We start from the raw sequence: 19,768 nt of genomic DNA on the forward strand, positions 1-19,768 counted from the left end.
CCCCCCCCCCCACACACACACACTCCTTTGCCTCTTCCTCCATGAATTTGTCAGTTTTTGTGTGTTGTTGATGTGTGTGTTGTGTGCAGCTGAATTTGGAAGCAAGGTCACGACCGCTCGGTGCTGAAATTCCCTTTTTTCTTAAAATAAGTCCCCGGGCCGCCTCCTCCGCTTCTTCCTTCTCTCGTCCTCTCTTCTTCCAAGTTGGCTGAATTAGGCTGCTTTTTTTTATTCTGCTGAAAATGATACCCGAGTGCTGCAGCAGGATAGATCTGTAGATTCCCCTCGTAATTTGTCTTTAAATATTTCATTGAGCGGTGAGGGATCTCAGGTCCGGGGGAAGCGACTGCGCTACCTGAGCTGCCTCTGAGGGATCGCCACAAAAATGACTTCCAGTTTAAGGTCATTATTATTTCAAGCATGAGCAATGATTTTACACACCCTGCTGCTCTTTGTTCGGTTTAATGAGATCACTGAGAGTCAAAAAAAAAAAAAAAATGCATGGTCATCCGGCAAAAAGACATAATCCTGGTTCAGATTTCAACGTCATCCACCCAGGAATACAGGTAGAAACCCTGTGGCGTGCAGCATTGTGCTTTAAGTGGAAGCTGCTGCTGCTGCAGAGCTGCTCTGAAAAACTTTTCGAGAGTCATAAAATCCAGCCTGTAAGAAAATAAACAGCCGGATGGCGTCTTGCTGCCAGGTTGTTGTCGGTCTGGACACGACCTACTGGAGAACCGTAAATTTAGAGGAGTTTGCTATTTCAGGTTCCTGTCCTGGATTTGAAGGGGGGAGGAGTGTTGCTCCGTCTGCATTTACACATTAGAGGAAGTTATGAAGCTGCTGCTGTTTTCTAGATGACTTTGCAACTGTCCTGTGGGTGACTAATGTTTGTGTTATACTTCACAAGACTAGGTTTAAAACTCTCTCTCTGTTCACATTTACAGTGTTTTAATACAGAAGTCAAAATAAACCCGTTCTCGCTTACATGTTTTTCTGTTTCCGTCGTCAAACAACGGAATAAGCGGGAAACTGTGACCGAAACCTGGCCCATTGGGACTACGTGTTAACCAGCCAGTCGCTTCCGAGCTGCTGCTAAAGTCATGATTTTATAAACCGTGACGTCGTCTGACGAAATCACCAAACACATGAGTTAAAGACGAAGACTGTGCTGTGATTTCAGCTCAGAGAGAAAGTTAAAGCTCATTCTCAGGCAGCATGGAGATGTGTTTCTGCGGAGGGAAAACTAGTGACTATCTTCAATGGAAAGCTGCTAAGAGTTGTCACTTTCCAGGTCGGAAATCTAGCGACAGAGGTGCTCAGGTGGCAACAAAATCATTTTGAAAAGAGCAATGGCCAACGCTGGTGCAACTTTATCACTCAGTCAGTCAGTGACGGAGGTTCCTGTTTATAGGACGGGCCCTGCTGCTGACATTCGTAATGTTAGACTCAGTTCTGTGAAACCCTGCTCGCTTTGTAACCTCAACACATCTGAAGCTGTTCGACCATCCGTTCTGTTGAAGCATACTTTAGAGATTAAGAAGTCGCAGTGTCGTCAGTGTTTTTCTGCTGCTTAATTGCCATTCACCATTTATAAACTCCTCTTAATCCTGCCTGGTTTCAGTCTCCGCTGCCCAGTGAGTCACCACCTTTAACAGCATCCCTGAATTTGTTCTTCGGAGGCATTAGGCCGACTTACAACAGACGTAATCCTCACCCAATTAGCAGCCTGTCGTAGCACCTCCTTTTGAGTAGCAACTGCCGTTCCCCCGGCGCCTCCCGTTGCTTATAAGCCCCATCATGCTCCTCCTCGGCATCAGCTGGTGCCGATATGTACTCCCTGACGGTCTGGACCGGGGGAGGGCGGAGGACGGCGGGGGAAAGGGGAGGGAGGGGTTGGTGTCATTTGGGACAAGGGTGGCGGGTTGTTGACTCTTTTGTTTGAGGCTTGTTAGAGCGATGGGGTCCTGGCAAGTGGGTGGAGAGCCCCCGGTTAAGCCCCGTTACCCTCTGTGAAGCCAGCGCTGAGCCAACAATAGCAGCGACGCTCCAGATATAGAAGCCGGGGCTCTGACAAGTCATCGAAATTCAAGCGTATGAGGAGGCTGTGTCTCTGTGAATGGACAAATTGGAGCCTTCCCTCAAGTCGTCCCATTGATTAATAAAGTGTCTATTTGTGTAAATTTCTGCGTATCCATCCATCTCGCCCCGTCTTATTTAATCGAGCCATTTGTCTGGCTCGTTTCATTTATCTGATTTTTGTCGGCGCTCTCCTTGAGAAAGCTGCTCTTGTGACTAAGGAATGACTCAGTGTTCAGATGTGGATGGTTTCATTACGGAGAAATAAAAGCAGATGCATTTTCTATCTAATGCTCCAATTACAGAAGTAATGTGTTTGTGCAGCAGGTGTTCTGTGTTATTTCAGGTGACGGATGATGCTGTATTTTCAGGATGCATGTGACGCCCGGTTCGTCACAGACGTGTTGTTGGCGTGACAGGTGGCATTAAGGTTGTGACTGATGTCTGTGGGAGATATGTGGTGTTTTTACACGCATGTGAGGTTCACAGAGCTTGTCCTGTCTGTGAAGGTGGTGGTTTGATCGCTGAGGATCTGTGTTGGAAAGGAAAAGACACGTGTGCAGTTAGTGCCGAGGCGACGGCTGCAGCTAATGATTAACCCTTAATAGTTTAGTGGATAAGATAAAGAAGATTCCATTTGCAATGACATTAAACAGAGAAAAGCAGCAACTCCTCGCGTTTAAGAAGCTGGAATGAGGAAGTTGTTCGGTGCAAACTTTCTGTCATTGATTAATTGACCAGTCACTAGATAAAGGCTGTGTGTTTGTGCAGATCTACGCCCATGTCATGATCTCTCTGTGCCACTGTCCCTTGACTCTTTGTGTTGATTTCTTCTTCTAGCTGGAGATGGAGAAGCTGCAGCTTCAGAGTCTGGAGCAGGACCACCGCAAGCTAACGGCGCAGCTGAAGGACGAGCGCGAGAAGAACAAGCACATCGTCATGATGTTGGTCCGAGAGTGCAAGCAGCTCGCCACGCGGGTGGTGGAGGAGTCGCAGCGCTTTGACGAGCTGCAGGCTCGCCTGGACGAGGAGAGTCGCACCTCCGGCCGGCTGCAGGAGGAGCTGAGCAGCGAGCGGCAGCGTAGCCAACAGATGGAGGCCAAGATGGAAAAACAGCTGTCCGAGTTCGACACCGAGCGGGAACAGCTGCGCGCCAGGCTGGGCCGCGAGGAGGCCGAGAGCCAGAGTCTGCGGCAGCAGGTGGAGCAGCTCAGGACTGAACAGGGCGACGGGAAGGATGCTGCTGTCGCTCAGCCCGCTGCTGCTGGAGCAGAACCTGCTGCTGCCGCCAGCCCTCCACCCAAACCTAAAGCTCTGACGTCCGTTTCCGTAGCCACAGAGCCCATCAGCTCTCGAACGGCGTCTTGCCAAACGGACGTGCCCCCCGCTGAGGTGGAGGGTCCCAAGAAGACCCCCCTCACTATACCCGTCAAACCAACCCCTGCCAACTACGTGGGCCTGAGCCTGCCAAAGACGTCCGGCCGGGGGATCGTCCACAGCAGCTCAGGAGGACTGGCACAGACAGAGAACGGCTCGGAGGGCCAAGCCCCCCACGTGTTACCCAGCGGGGTCAGCCCCCGTGTCCAGGCGGCCCGCTACAAGTTCCAGGAACAGGACCAAAACGGCACAGCGTCCCAGAGTCCTCCAGCCCGTGACCTCTCCCCCACCAACCGTGACAACTTTGCCGCCAAGCAGCAAGCCCGTCACACCGTCACGCAGGTTCTGTCGCGCTTCACCAGCCCCCCAGCAGGAGGCGCTGGACCCCTGCGCCCAGGCCTGCCCCACTCTGCCTCAGAGGGAGGCCCTTTTCCCGGCCGCCTGAGCCATCCCATCGGCCTCAAGTCGCCCACAGTGGCCAGGATCGACCGGGGAAACCCTCCCCCTATTCCTCCCAAAAAGCCAGGGCTTTCCCAGACCCCCTCTCCTCCTCACCCACCCATCAAGGTGGTGGGGGACAGCAGCCGTTCCCCTGGGGCGGGGCTAAAACCGGCCACGCCCCAGCTGCCACCCAAACCCGCCCTGGACCTGGTCCCAGCCCTGACGGCCTCTCAGGTGGGTGCCTGCCCCTCCTCCTGCTCCCCGGGGCCCAGCCGGGGCCCTCAGCGGCAGCTGGCAGCAGCATGTGCAGAGTGCCCCCCCGTCATCAGCCCTGCCACCACTCTCAGTAGCCCTTCCTCCATAAACCCCCCCTCCACCTCCTCCTCCATTAGTGCTCCATCCTCCCGTAGCCCCCGTGCCTCATCAGGCAGCCCCCTGGCAACAGCATCAGGTAAAGGGGCTCCTCCTCCTCGCTCCATCTCCCTCCAGTCCTCCCCACTGCCTCTTCTCTTCGACTGTCTTTCCACGGTGCTAGCCTAGCCTAGCGTAGCCTAGCATAGTGATCAGGTCACAGTGAAACTGGTCTAACCACAGGAATGCAACGCAGAATAGCACACGGGTCACTTCAGTTTATGCAAGATCCGATGTCGCCCGCCGCATTCTCGCTCCTCATCTCTCTCTCTCTCTCTCTCTCTCTCTCTCTCTCTCTCTCTCTCTCTCTCTCTCTCTCTCTCTCTCTCTGCCCTCAGTGTGTCCTCCCTCTGGGCACCTTTTGTCTCCCGTGTTGTCACGTTAGCCACGTCGGTGTCGGTATCAGCGGCGGACATTGACAGCATGTCCGGAGGTTAGCTGCTGCGTCACAGCAGAAGGAGCGTGTCAGGGTGAATTGAGGCAAACCGGACAGATCGGTTCGTAGGCCTTCCTACCCGTAACCCCTGTCCTCTCTGAAGCTGATGCCAGAGGCTGCTATCGCCTTCCCCTTCCCCCCTTTTTCCATCCTCCGGTAGCATGCCATGACCACTCCTCCGCTTCCTGCACTCTTCCTGTTTTAGCTTCCATTAACGTGTCTCCTGCCGGCTCTGCTTCCTGTGTCGCCAGCAGCGCTCTGTGTGCAACTGTGTTTGTCTGTTTGATATAAATGTCAGCATTTATATTTACTTTGGGACGTGCCTGTAGCTCTGTGCTTGGTTGTACTGTGTAGTATGAGTAAAGAATAATGCCAGTTTATTACAACTTGGGTTTTCGTTTCCGAGGCGCGGGGCTGTCATCGGTAAGAATAACTTTCTCCTCACTGTGATCACGTTTAATCCCAGAGATCAGAGACGATCAGAGACGATCGGGGTGTCAGATCCGTTATTTGCAAACATCCATCACAGTTTACAGACGATCCTCTCGGTTTCATTTTAACCTACTTTACTTTCGGTAGTTGTCCACCCACAGTTTCCCCGTGCGATGTGTCATTATTACCAACAGCTCAGGTGTGCTTCACCTCCAGTTGATTTACCTTATTAACTGTTGTATTACCATCTGACAGCTAATGCTTCTCGTCCTGTCTCGCCTTTTGTCAGTAGTGTTGCTGTCTGAAAGAAATGATGGTGGAAAACAAAGCCAAGTTGTAATACACTGGAATTATATTTAAATATACCTGTGAAATGTGATCTTTGCAATATCCCCATTTGGAAAATATATACTAGCTGCACTATTAGACTTAAGTTTGCCAAATTTGCCAAAAACAATACAACGAAACTGACTTAAACTATTAATCAAGAATGTGGTACGCCATTAAAATTTCATAGATGGTCATATTATTACTTGATAATGAGAAAAAGATAGTTTAAAACCACATGTAAGTCTCTGTTAGGCTAAAATAAGGACATCTTAGTCACTAAAACTGTCTGGATTTCATTGCATTTGATTGCAGCATCTCCCACTCACGAACCCGATAGAGTCACAGAGTAATACTTGTGGAGAAAGTCTTCTTCTTCCCAGACGTGTTTATCACAACCTCACCTGTCAGCAGCCAGCCACATGTTGTTTGTTTTTGCAGCCTCAGCCAGTGAAAGTGCAACCGTCATGGCTGCTGTAATCTGTGTCATTGAGATTCTCTGCTGCTCTTTTTCCTTTACTGTCCTTTGTGTCTCCTTATTTTTCGGGCTGTGAGATAAATGTCTGCACTGAAACTCTCCATTCCCGCTCATTTTTAATCCTTCTCAGTTCAGAACAGCTGTTTGAAGCCGAGGTTTAAAAGCAGCACCTGTAGACTTTTAGCATGACGCCACTTAGCGGAGCTTTAACTGTTTAGCTAATAGTTTTAGTTTTAGTTGTTGGGTTTAGCAATTAGGCCTTTTTTTTTTTTTACTGTTCTTCGCTTCATCTGTTTGTTGTGCTTCATCATTTAAAACATTGCTGTATAATTGCAACAGTATCCGACTGAATCGTGTGGAATGATTGTGTTTGAGAGATGAATGCTTTCTATCATCTGATGTGATGACAGACTCTTTTGTCCAGGCTGCAGGATGCTTCACATGTTGATTAAATTAGACATTTTATTCAAGGGTTCCTGCACTGTGAGAAACCCCCCTGGAAAAGCTTTGAATTCAAGTCGTATTTTCAAGGTCAGCGAGGGAAAATAAATTCAACATTTTGCAAAAGTCCAAATACTACAGATGTGATCTGTTGAAACAGGTGACAATGATGTGTTTAGGACTTGCTCTGATTTTACTAACAGCACATTTAACAAAGTGATTTTTCTTTTCAACATTCATTTATGTCGCTTGAATTTTTAAATACACGCAATTTCCTTAAGAGGACATTTCCATTAACCTCTTAAACTGCCGGTGGGTTAGTCGTTACAAGCTTGTGCTGTTTGCATGGGTTTGAATTTTTATAGTTCAATGGAAAAATCGTTTATCTGCACTGAAAAAGCATAAACACATTTAAATAATAAAGCAACAAGAGTGTTGATTTAAATCTTATTTGAGGATTGAAAGTTTGAAAAGCCACATGGATGATTCCTGGATGATTTCCAGCTGAGGCTGAAGTAAAACCTCTGTATTTGCTTTACCTGTTTACCCGTTTTCTCCCCTAATCCTGCCATTAATCCCTCCCATTTGTTGGCAACATAACAAACAGGCAGATGGGATTTAGCCAAGAAGAGCTCCAGGCTACAGCAACAGAAACCAACTTTGGGTGGCTTCTTTTAGAGGTTTAATATTTGATATCTGTGGTGCTGTGGTCACCAACTGAAATAAATACACTGAACTTTACTGGCGGAGTAGTTAGCAACTGTAGCTACACCAGATACACACACACACACACACACACACACACACACACACACTCTTAGCATTTGAGATCATATGTAATGAATGAGTTTTACATCGCACCGCTCCGACTTTAACAGTTTTCTACTGTTAGCATATCTTTGGCTAGTTAGCTCATAGCTGGTGTTTTGAGTAGCGCCAGAATCAGTGCAACACAAACAGGCAGCTGCACTTAAAAACTGATAAATGTCATAATGAATGTCAAAGTCATGAACGGCTCACGAGTCCTACTTTTATTTTTGAGATTTTCACCTTCTTTGTCAGTTAGCTAGCTAACGTTTTTCTCTTTAAGTATCTTCAACGTTTTAAAATAATAATTAATCCAAATTAATTGAAACTTTGCAGCTTTGTTTTCTGCACGTTAGCGTGTACTCGTTAGCCTGTTAGCAAGCAGCCATCAGCTGGGGTAAATACAACCACTGCTCCTCTTCCTACCCTAAAAAATATTTATTAATATTTATTAACTACAACTCTGACCTCCCGCCTCGCTCACACCTGCTGCTCAGACAAAAGAGACTGTACTACAACGTGTATGGATCTGAAGTGTGCTCTCCTTCCCCCCCCTCCACCTTCTTCAACCCTCACTCTCTCCCGTGCTCAGCACTTCTAGTCGCTCCCTCTTCCTCCTTGCTCTTCCTCCTCCTAGTTTAACCTGTGCTGCTCCTGCTCCTCCTTCCTCCTGCAGGCTGGTGTCCCTCCGTAGTCTCCTCTCTAAATGGCGGTGGGCCTGCTGCCCTGGACGGCGGGCGCCCCCTGCTCCTCCAAGCTGCTTCCCAGGGAAATGTCACTTTAATGTCAATGCTGCTTAACCAACCAGACCCGACCACCACCACCAACAACATCACCACCACCACCACCACTACTACTACTACTACCACCTCCACGTCTACCAACATCACCTCTACCACCGCCATGGAGAACAAGCCCCATCATCTTGACCAAGACCCCCACCTCTACCACAACCACAACCAAAACCGAACCTCTGCCTTGTTTGCTGCTGCTCAGAACGGACACACAGGTAACTGCCATTTAATTGATGATGGATGATTAACGAGCTGAGCCTATATCAGAATAAGGCTTTGAAACTAAAACTAAATACAATAATGTGAGAATTTATAAAAACTTAAATAACATTTCACAGGCTTCAGGTTTGGTGACTCGTGACTTCAGTATATTCAAACTCTCGGCTGCAGGTAGAACATTAAGTTTAACGCGGTTCATCTGATGGTTTTCGGTAATTGTCAGCGAGGGGTTATTGTCTGGTGATGTTGCCATGGATTGTTGCCGTGGTTACCTACGATTAAAGATGTAAACCAACGCGTTAGACAGAACATGTTGTTTGCCGATGTTGGATGTAGTTGATGTATTACATTTGATCACCTTGTGGTGTCTCTACATATTAAAGCGCAGGTTGGGCCCGTTGGGAACAGAAGCCCTGTCTGTGGTTGTGGTCAGTGGTCGGCTGGTTGATTGATTTCAAAGAGGATTGTATTGATTATTACTGATTGATTGATAACATTGAAGTACAAAGGCTTCACACGGGAATCGATTGTTCAGTGAGGTAGGTCGACTAATATGCACGAATGTACAGAGCATTAATTATAGTTTGCTCTTGTTTGCCTTTGTCAAGCTGAATATGTAAGTATTGATAAATAAACAAGCAATTAATCGTTGGATATTCGCTAATATTGTATAATAATTGTATAGTAATTCAAATTGACACAGCAGCACAAGGGGATAAATGTAATAAAGAAATAAAATAAGAATTGAAACAGAATCTAGAATAAATAAGATGAATGAGAAATACTATTTACAATAACATACAAATGCAAAGTATGTATTTCTGTGCAAATATAAAGAATTTCGTGGTTATATATGATATTTTTCATATCAAAAAACGTAAAACTTAATATAATTATATATTATAAAAGAAACATCCAAAATAAAATAATATAAATATGTATTATTAAAAAAAACAAAAAACTACTGAAACATTAAATACACAGTATAAAGGCTCCAGAGTTTGAATTAAGTGCTGGAAACATACCTGCTGCAATGCTTTTCCTTTCACAGAGATTTGAATGGAGCTCAGAAGTATTTCCTTTATTTTTCTAGAACTGTATGAATATAAAGCAGAGCGTTGCAGAGGAAGAGTCTGTCCATCAAATGAAGAGTAACAAAGAGTAGTTTTACATTGACATGACACTGGACACACTTATAAACCTCTGCTCCTGTTTTAGTCATTTAGTTTGCCGCTCTCTTCCAGAGCAGCTCACAGTGAGAGATCCAGGGTTTAATGTCTGGTGAAAGAGTGAACATGAGTAGACATCAAACCTGTGAATTTTCTTTTTTCGAGACAGACTCTAACCACAAAATCTCCCCGCCACCTGCTCCCAGCTGATTATCTCTGCAGAAACGCGGCCTGCGATTTCTCATTTCAGCTAAATTAAACAGGATTTCTCTGCTTTTCAGTGGCTTTTGTGTGAGAGGAAAATGAGATGCTAATGCTCAGTTTGTGGTCGATTTGAATCCAATGTTTCCCCTCTCTCGTGCGGCTTGACTCACCCTGTATGCTTCAGAAAATTTGGTTACACATTAAGCAGTCTGCTGCATATGCATGAGTAGCCATTAGGGTAAGCGTTCAGATTGACCGGGGGGGGGGGGGACATGTCGTGAACTTGCGCTGCGATCAAGTGATGTAGGCGTTCATGGGCTCTCAAACTTTTGTGTCTTGCTGCTACATGAAGATGCAGCGAGAGGACAAAGGGCTGATGAACACTCTGCGTGCTGCTGTGATTGCACGAGCTGCAGCTGATCCTATTATGTTGGCTGCCATTAAATGAGCCGGACTGTCATGTCAGGGCTGTCACACACACACACACACACACACACACACACTCACACACACACACACTGAATATTACCCACATCAGCAGTGTCGTGCATGCGATTGCACACACAGAATAATTAATGCATGTAGACCCATGTCACACACGTACACGAGTTTTCCCCGCTGAGATGTTGAGCTGATGTTGAACGCTGTCAGTCGAGGAGCGTCGATCCGTGAGCACGACTAATGCAGCTGAAGGACAGCTGTTATAGGTGGGTCCACACAGAGAGGACACACACACACACACACACACACACACACACACACACACATCTACAGGCCTTAGTACTCTGCCCATCAATATTTCATCGTCCTTCACTTTCCCCCAGAGTTTCTCGTCTCATCTGATCCGATTGTTTGAGCCACGTTCACCTCTCCTCCTCCGTCACCGTTCCTCCACACAGACGTTACGTTTTTCCCAAAAAAAAAAAAGAGCAGACAGATGTTTTAAAGGTTTAAACCACATGTGCTGCAAATGGTTGATGTGAAAACATGAAATACCACAAAACCTTCCCACAATAACAGAGTGATGTGTTCACCTCAGCAAAGAGAGCGGAGGCTTGACGTACTTGACGTTTTCTTCTCACGGGCCTGATGTGACCGTGTTAACGGTATTTATACACACAGAATACATGAAACTATTTTTGTACACATGCAGCAGAGAGAGCTGAAGCCCTGCTCCACTTCTGGTGCAGCCGCTGTTCCACTGACTTTCCAGTGTAATTTCTCATAAAAGGTTTCTCTCCTCGGCTCCTTCTGAAACGCTGCGGCATGTTAATGTGGTTTTTCAGTCCATTTTCTCAGATAAATGGCTGCACCGCAGTCGTAGCGGAGGGTAACGTTTGAACCAATAGTCATTTTTAACAAAGATAAAAGACCACAGCTGTGTCTCAAATCTAATAATTCAGTCAGTGCACTCGAAGGTAGTATATTGTGTAGACGGTGTACTCAGGGACAGTGTCCCAAATCAAACACTGGCTCCCGTCCAAAAGTCTGTGTTTGGTTCTGGGAGGTTCCTAACTGAGTGAAATGACCCGGAAGTATCTGAGTGGCAGCCATGATCAGAGCTGGTCCAGTTCCCTAAATGATGAGGAAAGGAGCTCCAGTGCTTCATATCTTATCTCCTTTCGCGTAGGAAACACCCCCGTGCCGTCGTCCCACAATTCCTTGTTTCACCTCGGCAGACCGACGTACATGTGGAAACAACAGAACACGTTGGATGAACGGCGTCGTCCTCGTGGCTGAGGCGAGCGGAGCAAGAAAACACTGAAGTCACTTTTCAAAAAATGACATTTGATAATGGTAGTGGATGTCACCAAGTGATTTAACACAGTACTGTACCTGCTTCACCATCTGCAGTATCCATGGCAACAAGATAAACCGGTTGCTACGCTCCGCTGTGTGCAGTGGTGTGTTTGTCTACATTTTCCTCTGGGATGTTGTAGTAGTTTTTATTTTATTAATGATCGTATTTTGTTAACTCTGCCTGCGCACGTCTGCGGTTACAGGTTCATTCATGTTTCCTGGTTGCACAACAGCAGGCGACTGTATCATCATCATCATCTCATCATCATCGTCTCTCTCTCTCTCTCTCTCTCTCTCGTCAGAGTGTGTGAAGCTGCTGCTGTTTTCTGGATCGCCTGCTGATGATTTGGATGAAAATGGATTCACATCTTTACACTTTGCTGCCGCCCACGGCCACAGTGGGTGAGTCCATCCTGACTATACACACACGCACACACACACACACACACACACACACACACACACACACACACACACACTCCACAGTTGTTTTCATGGCTTGTCATTACACTGTATTGATTAACTGTCATTCCCTGAGGGCGTATCATAACCTTAACCATAATAAGTGCATTCCCAATCCCAACTCTAACCTTAATCTAAATAATCAAAATTGATTATGTCTTTTTAAAAAATCTTTAAAATGTCATCGATGGTGAAAAATGAACCAAGTTGATATAATCTATATAAATTATAATCTAAATTCTACCGTCCGAAACTCAAAGATATTTCATTCACAATCAGTAAATAATTGGCATTTTACCTCAATAATTGACATAACTTGTTAATTGATTTATCAAAATGTAGTTTGCTTTATTTTTTTTCAATGATTGACTTTATTGATTAATCAGCTGTTGATTCCAACTTTAATCAAAAAGTCTTATCTGTAAAACCCATTGTAAACCTTGTGGGTGCTGCCACTGTGAGAGAGTTAATACAGCTCTCGACCTGCGTTTCTTAGACTTGACCTCTCTCTTTTTTCAGCCTGTCACATCGGCCTCAAAATCACAGTACGCGCTCGTTTTCTATTGATGACTCATTGCGCACATTTCGCCATGAGACGAGCACAGCTGGAACCTCCCATGTGTGAAATGCGGCCGGCTGGGCTGTCGCCGGTAACCACGCTGGGTTTTGGGTGCCAAAAGCAAATGCCAGCATGTCTGCCGGTTACTGTCACCACCCGACTTTGAACTGAGCCTCGACGGCTCTGTGGCGTACAGTCCCGACTGTCAGCTCCGCATCGCTGCTGAAGCTACACGAGGTGATTTCCCACCGCTAAAATAAACCCCAGTTCAGCGTTGGGAACTGGGCGGCTGCCCTTCATGTTTGCAGCTTTCATTCCTGCTGATCTGTAGTTTCTCCTCCTCAAACATCGCCCGAGCTTGCTCCATTAATTATTAACAACCAGGGACACATCTGCTCCTACACTACGCTCACTGTCAGTTCTGATCATTCACATTGATCCTGATGTATTGGCGGGATGAATCCCAAAGCTCACAGCCAGAGAGCGGCTCTGTCGACCACAGTGGGGTTTGTGTGTGTGTGTCTGTGTTTGTGTGTGTGTGTGTGCTTGCCAAAAAACGCGATGCCCAGGACCAGCTGGGGAATGTGCAGTGCTGTAATATCTGATCACAGTGTTATTTATAGAGTAGGGATATCCAAAGGCACGCTGACATACACACACACACACACACACACACACACACACACACACACTGGCAAAGAGGGTTTATTTTATGGGGTTAACTGGTTTTTCGGTGGTCGTGACTCAGTGGCCGTGTTAGCAGACGGGATCAGTTTCCCTCAGATGATCCGGGCTGCAGTCACTGTGTGTCAGTGCTGGTTGGAGGGCTGAGTGATGTCTTCCCTTGTCTCTGAACAGGTGGCGAGCGTATGTTTAATCGTTGACCTTATATCTTTGTCTAGATATGCACAGTTGCATGAAGCTTACAGGAGTGTGTGTGTGTGTGTGTGTGTATAAAACATGCATATGTGTCATACTAAATATGTATAATCAATACTGAAGAATAACATAAATCAGATTCTGATATATGTGCTGATGTGTTTGTTTTGTACGTGGAAAAAACAGAAAATTGTGGTTATTACAGTGCTGTGTTGAAGTTACACCTTTACCAAAGATGACAGCATAGACGATGACTGTATATGTTACTATAATACATTTCAAATTAAGCTGTAACAACTAACTAAAAACACAAAATATATGAAACTTAAGTTCTCATTAATGAAGGTCAAATATTTATAGACCTGCACCTCATAAAACATTTACTGCTGCGGTTCTGCAGCACCTCCGTTTCCCTGCCATCTGCCAACATGTAAACTAATACATGATGTTTTATCTCTCTCTTAATCCTAACGTTAGTTTATTCCTTTAATTCAGTAAAATAAAATAACTAAGTAAAAAGCGTTAAGAGCCACACTGAAAAGGTGCAGCCTTATTAAACCTTCCATTCTTACATTGCAAAACATTATGGAGCAATAATCCACCAGATCAATAAACTAGATGGACTCGTCTCACTAAGTTCGTCCTGCTCCTGCATATATGTGTTAGTGCTGTGTTTGTACAGATGTGTTCATATGTAGCTTGGTAACGTGTGTGTGTGTGTGTGTGTGTGTGTGTCCCAGCTGTGTGGAGGTGCTGCTGGCCGCAGGAGCCGCTGTGGATGCGGCGGCGGGGGGACAGACCTCCCTCTTTCTGGCCTGTGAGGCGGGACGGCTGGACTGTGTCCGAGTCCTGCTGAGCGCCGGCGCCGATCGCTCGCGCACCACCACGGTGAGTCTGCTCTGCCGTACATGCACGTGCAGTACTGCAGGAGATTTAAACACCTGGTTGGATTGGTTTTGTCAGAGGTGTAACATAGTGACAAATTCTGCTTATTTCATTTATTTAAAAAAATATACTTATTATATGATTATTGTAAATTTACTTTTATTACATTTTTTCAGAGAAATCCAGACAATAAGTTAAAATGAATTAATGGAAAATAACAATTTAAATTTCATGGCTCTCGTGTCGCTGACACCTGCTCTAGACATTCACCCATTTTCCCTGTTTCTTGTTTGTTAATCCAAGTAAATCACACACTTTATTTTTATTTTTTTAGAAATAAGAAGGTAAGTTTTCCATTGAATTGTTTCCTCCTTTACGCAGGAGTTTCTCACACTCGTCATTGTTTCACACTTGCTGCACATGAAGGATGTAACTCTTCTTGGGATTTGGTGTGAGCTCATTAATGTATTGGCTTCCTGGATCTCCATGGCAACCGTAGGGGGAGCTCTTAAGTTGCCGTGGCAGCATGTGACAAGCCCCTATATTTAGTTACCTGCTTTGTTCTACATTTAGCCCGGCTTCCCTGCTGAGCCCGGAGAGCTGCCACAGTCTCTATAGCATATCCCACCTCTTCAGCACAGACGTATTTTTAGACTCCACGAAACGTTGGCCCGCGTGTCGGGTCAAACGTAATGATTTAACATGGAGGAGGAGTTCTCGACTGGGTGAGCAGAGTACAGTCTGAATGTGCAGTACTGTCCCGACCCGTTAGTCATTATTATTACTCATTTATTTTGGATATAAAAAAAGAAATAAGCTGCGGGTGATTAAAAAAAACAATTTCTCGATTTGTTAATTGACGGAAAAATTTGTCAGCAACAATTCAATTAATTATTTTTGTTGGTTGTTGTTTTAAATTCATCGACTCCAGCTTCTGTTTGAGGTGTAGATTGTTGGTGGAACAAAACAAGATCATTTAAATGTCAGTTTGTGCTCTGGTGAATTGTAAAAAGCATTTTTCATTATTTTATTGACCAACATTTATAGAACAAACGATTCATTGTTTAATGGATAATCATACGAAGCCCTCACATGAACCTGTATGAGACAATCCTCAACTGCTCCTGACTTTAAGGTGTAGAGCTGAAAGGATTAGTCAGCTGTCTCATTAGTTGATCATCACAAACGGAATCTGCAACTATTTTGATAATCAATTAATTGTTTTAGTTGTTATTGAAACTTGTGGTGTCACAATCTACCAGTGTTGACGATAACCGAATATTTTAGAAAATGAAATATAGATATGGTGTTAATGATACACATCTGATCATATCATGATGGCAGATCATTTGTTTGTCAGTTATCCATTAAGTGTAGACTCTCTCCTCCTCCCTACACTCGTATTTCATTCCAAATAAGAAATATACGATTATCGATTATCGATTGTCTTTTGGCCACAATAATTGTGTGGTAAAAATCTGATATGGCATGTTTCTCTTATGTGACAGTGAAGAGAAGATATGTATGTTTTGCTCTGTAAGTTCATTGTTTTCTGACATGATTTTATGAAAATAAAACCCTATAGACATGACTTTGACAAAATTCGAGAGACTTTTCACTAGAACATAAAGCTGTAAAATATCTCTCATGGATTCTGTCATTAGAAAAGAGTGAACTTTTTAACTTTTAACACTTAGATCTGAACTCTCTCTCTCTCTCTCTCTTTTTCTCTCTCTCTCTCTCTCTCTCTTTCTGCAGGACGGCTGCACGGCTCTCCATGCGGCGGTGCGCTCAGGACACGTGGACACGCTGCGTCTCCTCCTCTGCCACCCTCCTCAGGGTGACCCCACTGTGACCCCTGACCCCTCCGGCACCCTGGCACTGCCCGCTGCCCTGCTGAACCAGGCCAACAATGACGGCTGGACGGCTGCACACATGGCTGCTGCCCTGGGCCTCAAGGTGAGAGTGAGACGCCCCAAACATGCGATTACACACAGTTACACACAGCGCTACTCCTCCTCCTCCTCCTCCTCCGGCTGTTTTAGCTCGTTCTGCCTTCAGGACATAAATTACTATGTGGTTTAAACTCTGACAAACTCAAAGTAAATAGAAATTGCTCTCTAATATGTTAGCAACGACTTTATGAAGTCATAATGTATCAGCGCATGTGTCTTGTCTTTGGAGCTCTTCCTTCCCCCCAGTGACCCAAACAAACAGGATCGCAGCTTTAACCTCGGCCGCTCCACCTCCTCCTTTCGCTATGAATCTCCTTCTGCCGTCTGAGCTCTGATGTTAAAATGTTTCCATTACTCTGTGTATTTATGTGCAGTGCGCCGACTCTCTGCCGACACCTAAGCTCACACTCAGTCCACTATATCATCCACTAATGTCCCGCCCTGCCCTGCCCTCGGTCTCCACAGTGGCGGGTAATGGGACGGCCGACCTTGCTGGCTGGAAACGTCCCGCTCAGCTTAAATGAACGCAGGAGCCACCAGACTAGACCAGACTGAGGGTCTGACTGGAATTTAAATGGGGAGCACTTATTTATACGAGCTTTCATAACGCACTGGAGCTTGAGTTGCAGGAATACTCGTGTATGTGGTTGCACAGCTTTGTCAAGCGTTTTTTATTCACACGTGACAAGTGACAAGGTTTTTTCTTATCGTGTGTGTGTGTGTGTGTAGGAGTGTCTGGAGGTGCTGTGCAGCCACAGTGAACAGGACATCGAGAGGAGAGATAAGTGTAATCGCACTATTCATGACGTGGCAACTGATGACTGCAAAGATCTACTTGAAAACCTCAGTGAGTGGCCTCCTGTGTGAGTGTGTGTCCGTCTGTGTGTTTGTTGGACACACGTATGTAAGACACGTGTAGTTTATAAGCTTGAAATCATTAATCGAAACATTTAAATAACAGAATTTTATGTTGTTAAATATTGTCACATGATGTGACTGACTTTAGGTTGATTTATGACAATATAGAGTCATGAGCAAATCACATTTAATACATTTAATGTTGCTTTTATTGAGCATTTCAGTAGATTAACTCATCAGTATTCAGGACCTAAATCATTTTTCTGAGCCAATCTCTGCATATACTGATCCATGGAGAACAATCCCTTGATTGGCCCCAGACTGTTTATATGACATTATTTCATTTTAAACCGTTTCTCTTCCTTGCCTCTCCTCCAGACTCGTACCGGGTCCTGGTGCGTCTCCAGTGTTCAGCTGGAGGAGGAGCAGGGTCCATGTGTCCTGTGGAGGCCCTGGAGGAGGAGGCGAAGGGGGGCACCAGCAGCCAGCTGGTGCTGTGCAGAGTGTCGGTGGGCCGGTCGATGCGCTGGGCTCAGCTGGGCTCCGCCCTCAGCCACGCCTTCACCTCTCACCTCCAGATCCTCTGTGGAGACTCTCAGACGGCCAGGGAGGAGGCGCAACGCCCCCCACTAGGCCTCGGCCCCACCAGTATCGCTTCCATCCTTATTGGTGAGGAGATGCGTTTTGTTTTTCTTTACCTCCCTTTGCCTCCTTGTTTTTCTTACCTGTTCCTTCTTTCTTTCTTTCTTCACCCTTTTTCTGCCCTTGTTGTCTGTATGGACTGTGGCATATAGCAGTTTCTTTAGGTCCAGTAAGGGAGCCTGCGGCAGCCATATTGGAGGTCCACAGCTCTGTGGTTGTGAACTGCTGGTTGTGTTTGATGCGTACTGTATTTTAGCTGTGGAGTCGGAATTAAATAAATTACATTTTGGGGTGTAGGTGAGGTCTTAAGACACAAAATGACAATTTTAAAACCCAAAATAATGAAGATAATAGATAAATACTTGATTATTGGTGTATTCAGAAATAGTTTAATCTTTTACAACTGTTAAAGGAGGTATTTGTAAGTTCTGCCATTGCTACATAGCCAACGTTAGCATTAACGGCTGTTTACTTAGCAGTCCTGTCAAGAGCTCCAGCCATTGTTGTGTTTACAATACAAGAGGTTATAATATGTCCTCTGAGCAGCGCTGCTTAATCAGTGTAGACTGGACGTGACTCGGTATCGGAAAATGACTAGTCAGTGTGACTGGGCTGGGGCTAGCTGGTTAGCATGCTAACTTCAGTAGAAGAAAAGAAGTGATAGAAATAGAGGCAGAACAAAAGGGAACCGATGACAGCTCTTGACAAGTAAAGGAAAAGTTTGATGCTGAACTTGCAACATTTAAGTAGTAAGTAAACAGCCGTAAACAGCCGTTCATGATAACATTAGCTATGTAGCAATAGCTACATATAATAAACGTTTCAGTGTTCTGATATTTCTGCATCAATATAGCTGATTTAAGTGAACTGTAAATGCTTAGAAGTGAAGATAAGGTAAAAGGACAGTTGTAATGTAAAATAATATAAAGAAAATTACCTGAAATATATATTATAAATGAAGCAACATGCTACGTTCTGATGTAGCTGTATATTTCACAGTAGAACAGGTCAGTGTTTCTGAGGGGAATTACTGCCTCTCCCAGTTGTATGCCTCTACATGCTTGGTGATCATATCCTCGCTAACATAATTTTTTATTCATCTTTCTCTCTGAGATCATTTCACATTTCAGGGTCACTTTCTCCAAATCAAATCAAAAATACATTTTCTCCCCCTCCTCTGTGGTAAGGGAGAAAATATATGCTCAGTAATCCATCCGTGGATATTTGTTTCGCTGAAGCTGTTTTTCTTGTTCTTTGAATTGTTGAATAATTAATCTGTTGGAACATGTGGAGAGTGTATATGTCGCTCCTGTGTTTCTGTTTTTCCTGGTTATCAAATGTCATCAGTGTGTGGTTGATTTTTTTTCAGCTAGAGGCTGGTTTACGGTTAGAGTTACATGTGTGTGTGTGTGTGTGTGTGTGTGTGTGTTGCAGTGCAAGTCTCAGACAGATAAAATAGGAAATCGATGTTCTCAGCCTCAAATGGCGAAGACTGCTGCTTCCTCTCTCTGTCTTTCTCTCTGCTTTTGTCCGTCATTACATCTCAGTGTCCCACGTTTACTGTCTGTCACAGTACTACTGTCTTTACATACAACAAGGGAAGAGTTTGGTGTGTGTGTGTGTGTGTGTGTGTGTGTGTGTGTGTTTTGGGGATGATGATGAAAGCAAGCACTAGCAGAGGAGGAATGCATAATGGATGAGACGGGGGGGGGGTGAAGGGAGGGATGGAAGGGAGGAAGATGCCAATTTAGGAGAAAATGTCTGTCCTCCGTGTCAGCCGGGATCAAACTGCAGACGTACAGACACTCTTTGGTGTCTGGCTTTGTGTCTGCATGTGTGTCTCGTTCGCTTCAGTGCGTCTACGGATATTTCTCTTTTGTTGAGAACTCAGATTTGACTCGCACAGCTTAGTGGTAGCTCTGCAGTTGCTTACATGTCTCAACTAGAGCTAAACCCCTTAGGGAATTACTTAATTATTCTATTGGTGAAAAGTTAAGCAACAAATTTGATATCTAACTTTATTTTATCGGTAAAGTCAGTCACACATCACAAATCAGTTTTACTGGAGAGTCCTGGCAAGATGCCGACAGAACATAGAACTACAATCGTAGAT

The 19,768-nt window shown here is 45.1% G+C and overlaps 1 protein-coding gene across 1 annotated transcript in view; it reads left to right on the forward strand.

Moving 5' to 3' along the window:
- Positions 1-17,682, forward strand: part of cttnbp2 (cortactin binding protein 2) — a gene marked incomplete at its 3' end in the record, with an annotated part of 60,091 nt that extends 42,409 nt beyond the window's left edge. Inside the window, exons 4-10 of the mRNA XM_023419972.2 lie at positions 2,920-4,348; positions 7,906-8,238; positions 11,718-11,817; positions 14,056-14,203; positions 15,959-16,159; positions 16,885-17,002; positions 17,392-17,682. Of these exons, the coding sequence (XP_023275740.1) occupies positions 2,920-4,348; positions 7,906-8,238; positions 11,718-11,817; positions 14,056-14,203; positions 15,959-16,159; positions 16,885-17,002; positions 17,392-17,682 (2,620 nt within the window). The remainder of the gene's footprint in view (positions 1-2,919; positions 4,349-7,905; positions 8,239-11,717; positions 11,818-14,055; positions 14,204-15,958; positions 16,160-16,884; positions 17,003-17,391) is intronic.
- Positions 17,683-19,768: the final 2,086 nt, after the last annotated feature.

Source organism: Seriola lalandi, unplaced genomic scaffold (genome assembly GCF_002814215.2).
Source record: "Seriola lalandi dorsalis isolate HSWRI2012SDOR001 ecotype SW California unplaced genomic scaffold, Sedor1 jcf7180002054614, whole genome shotgun sequence".
NCBI lineage: Eukaryota > Metazoa > Chordata > Actinopteri > Carangiformes > Carangidae > Seriola > Seriola lalandi.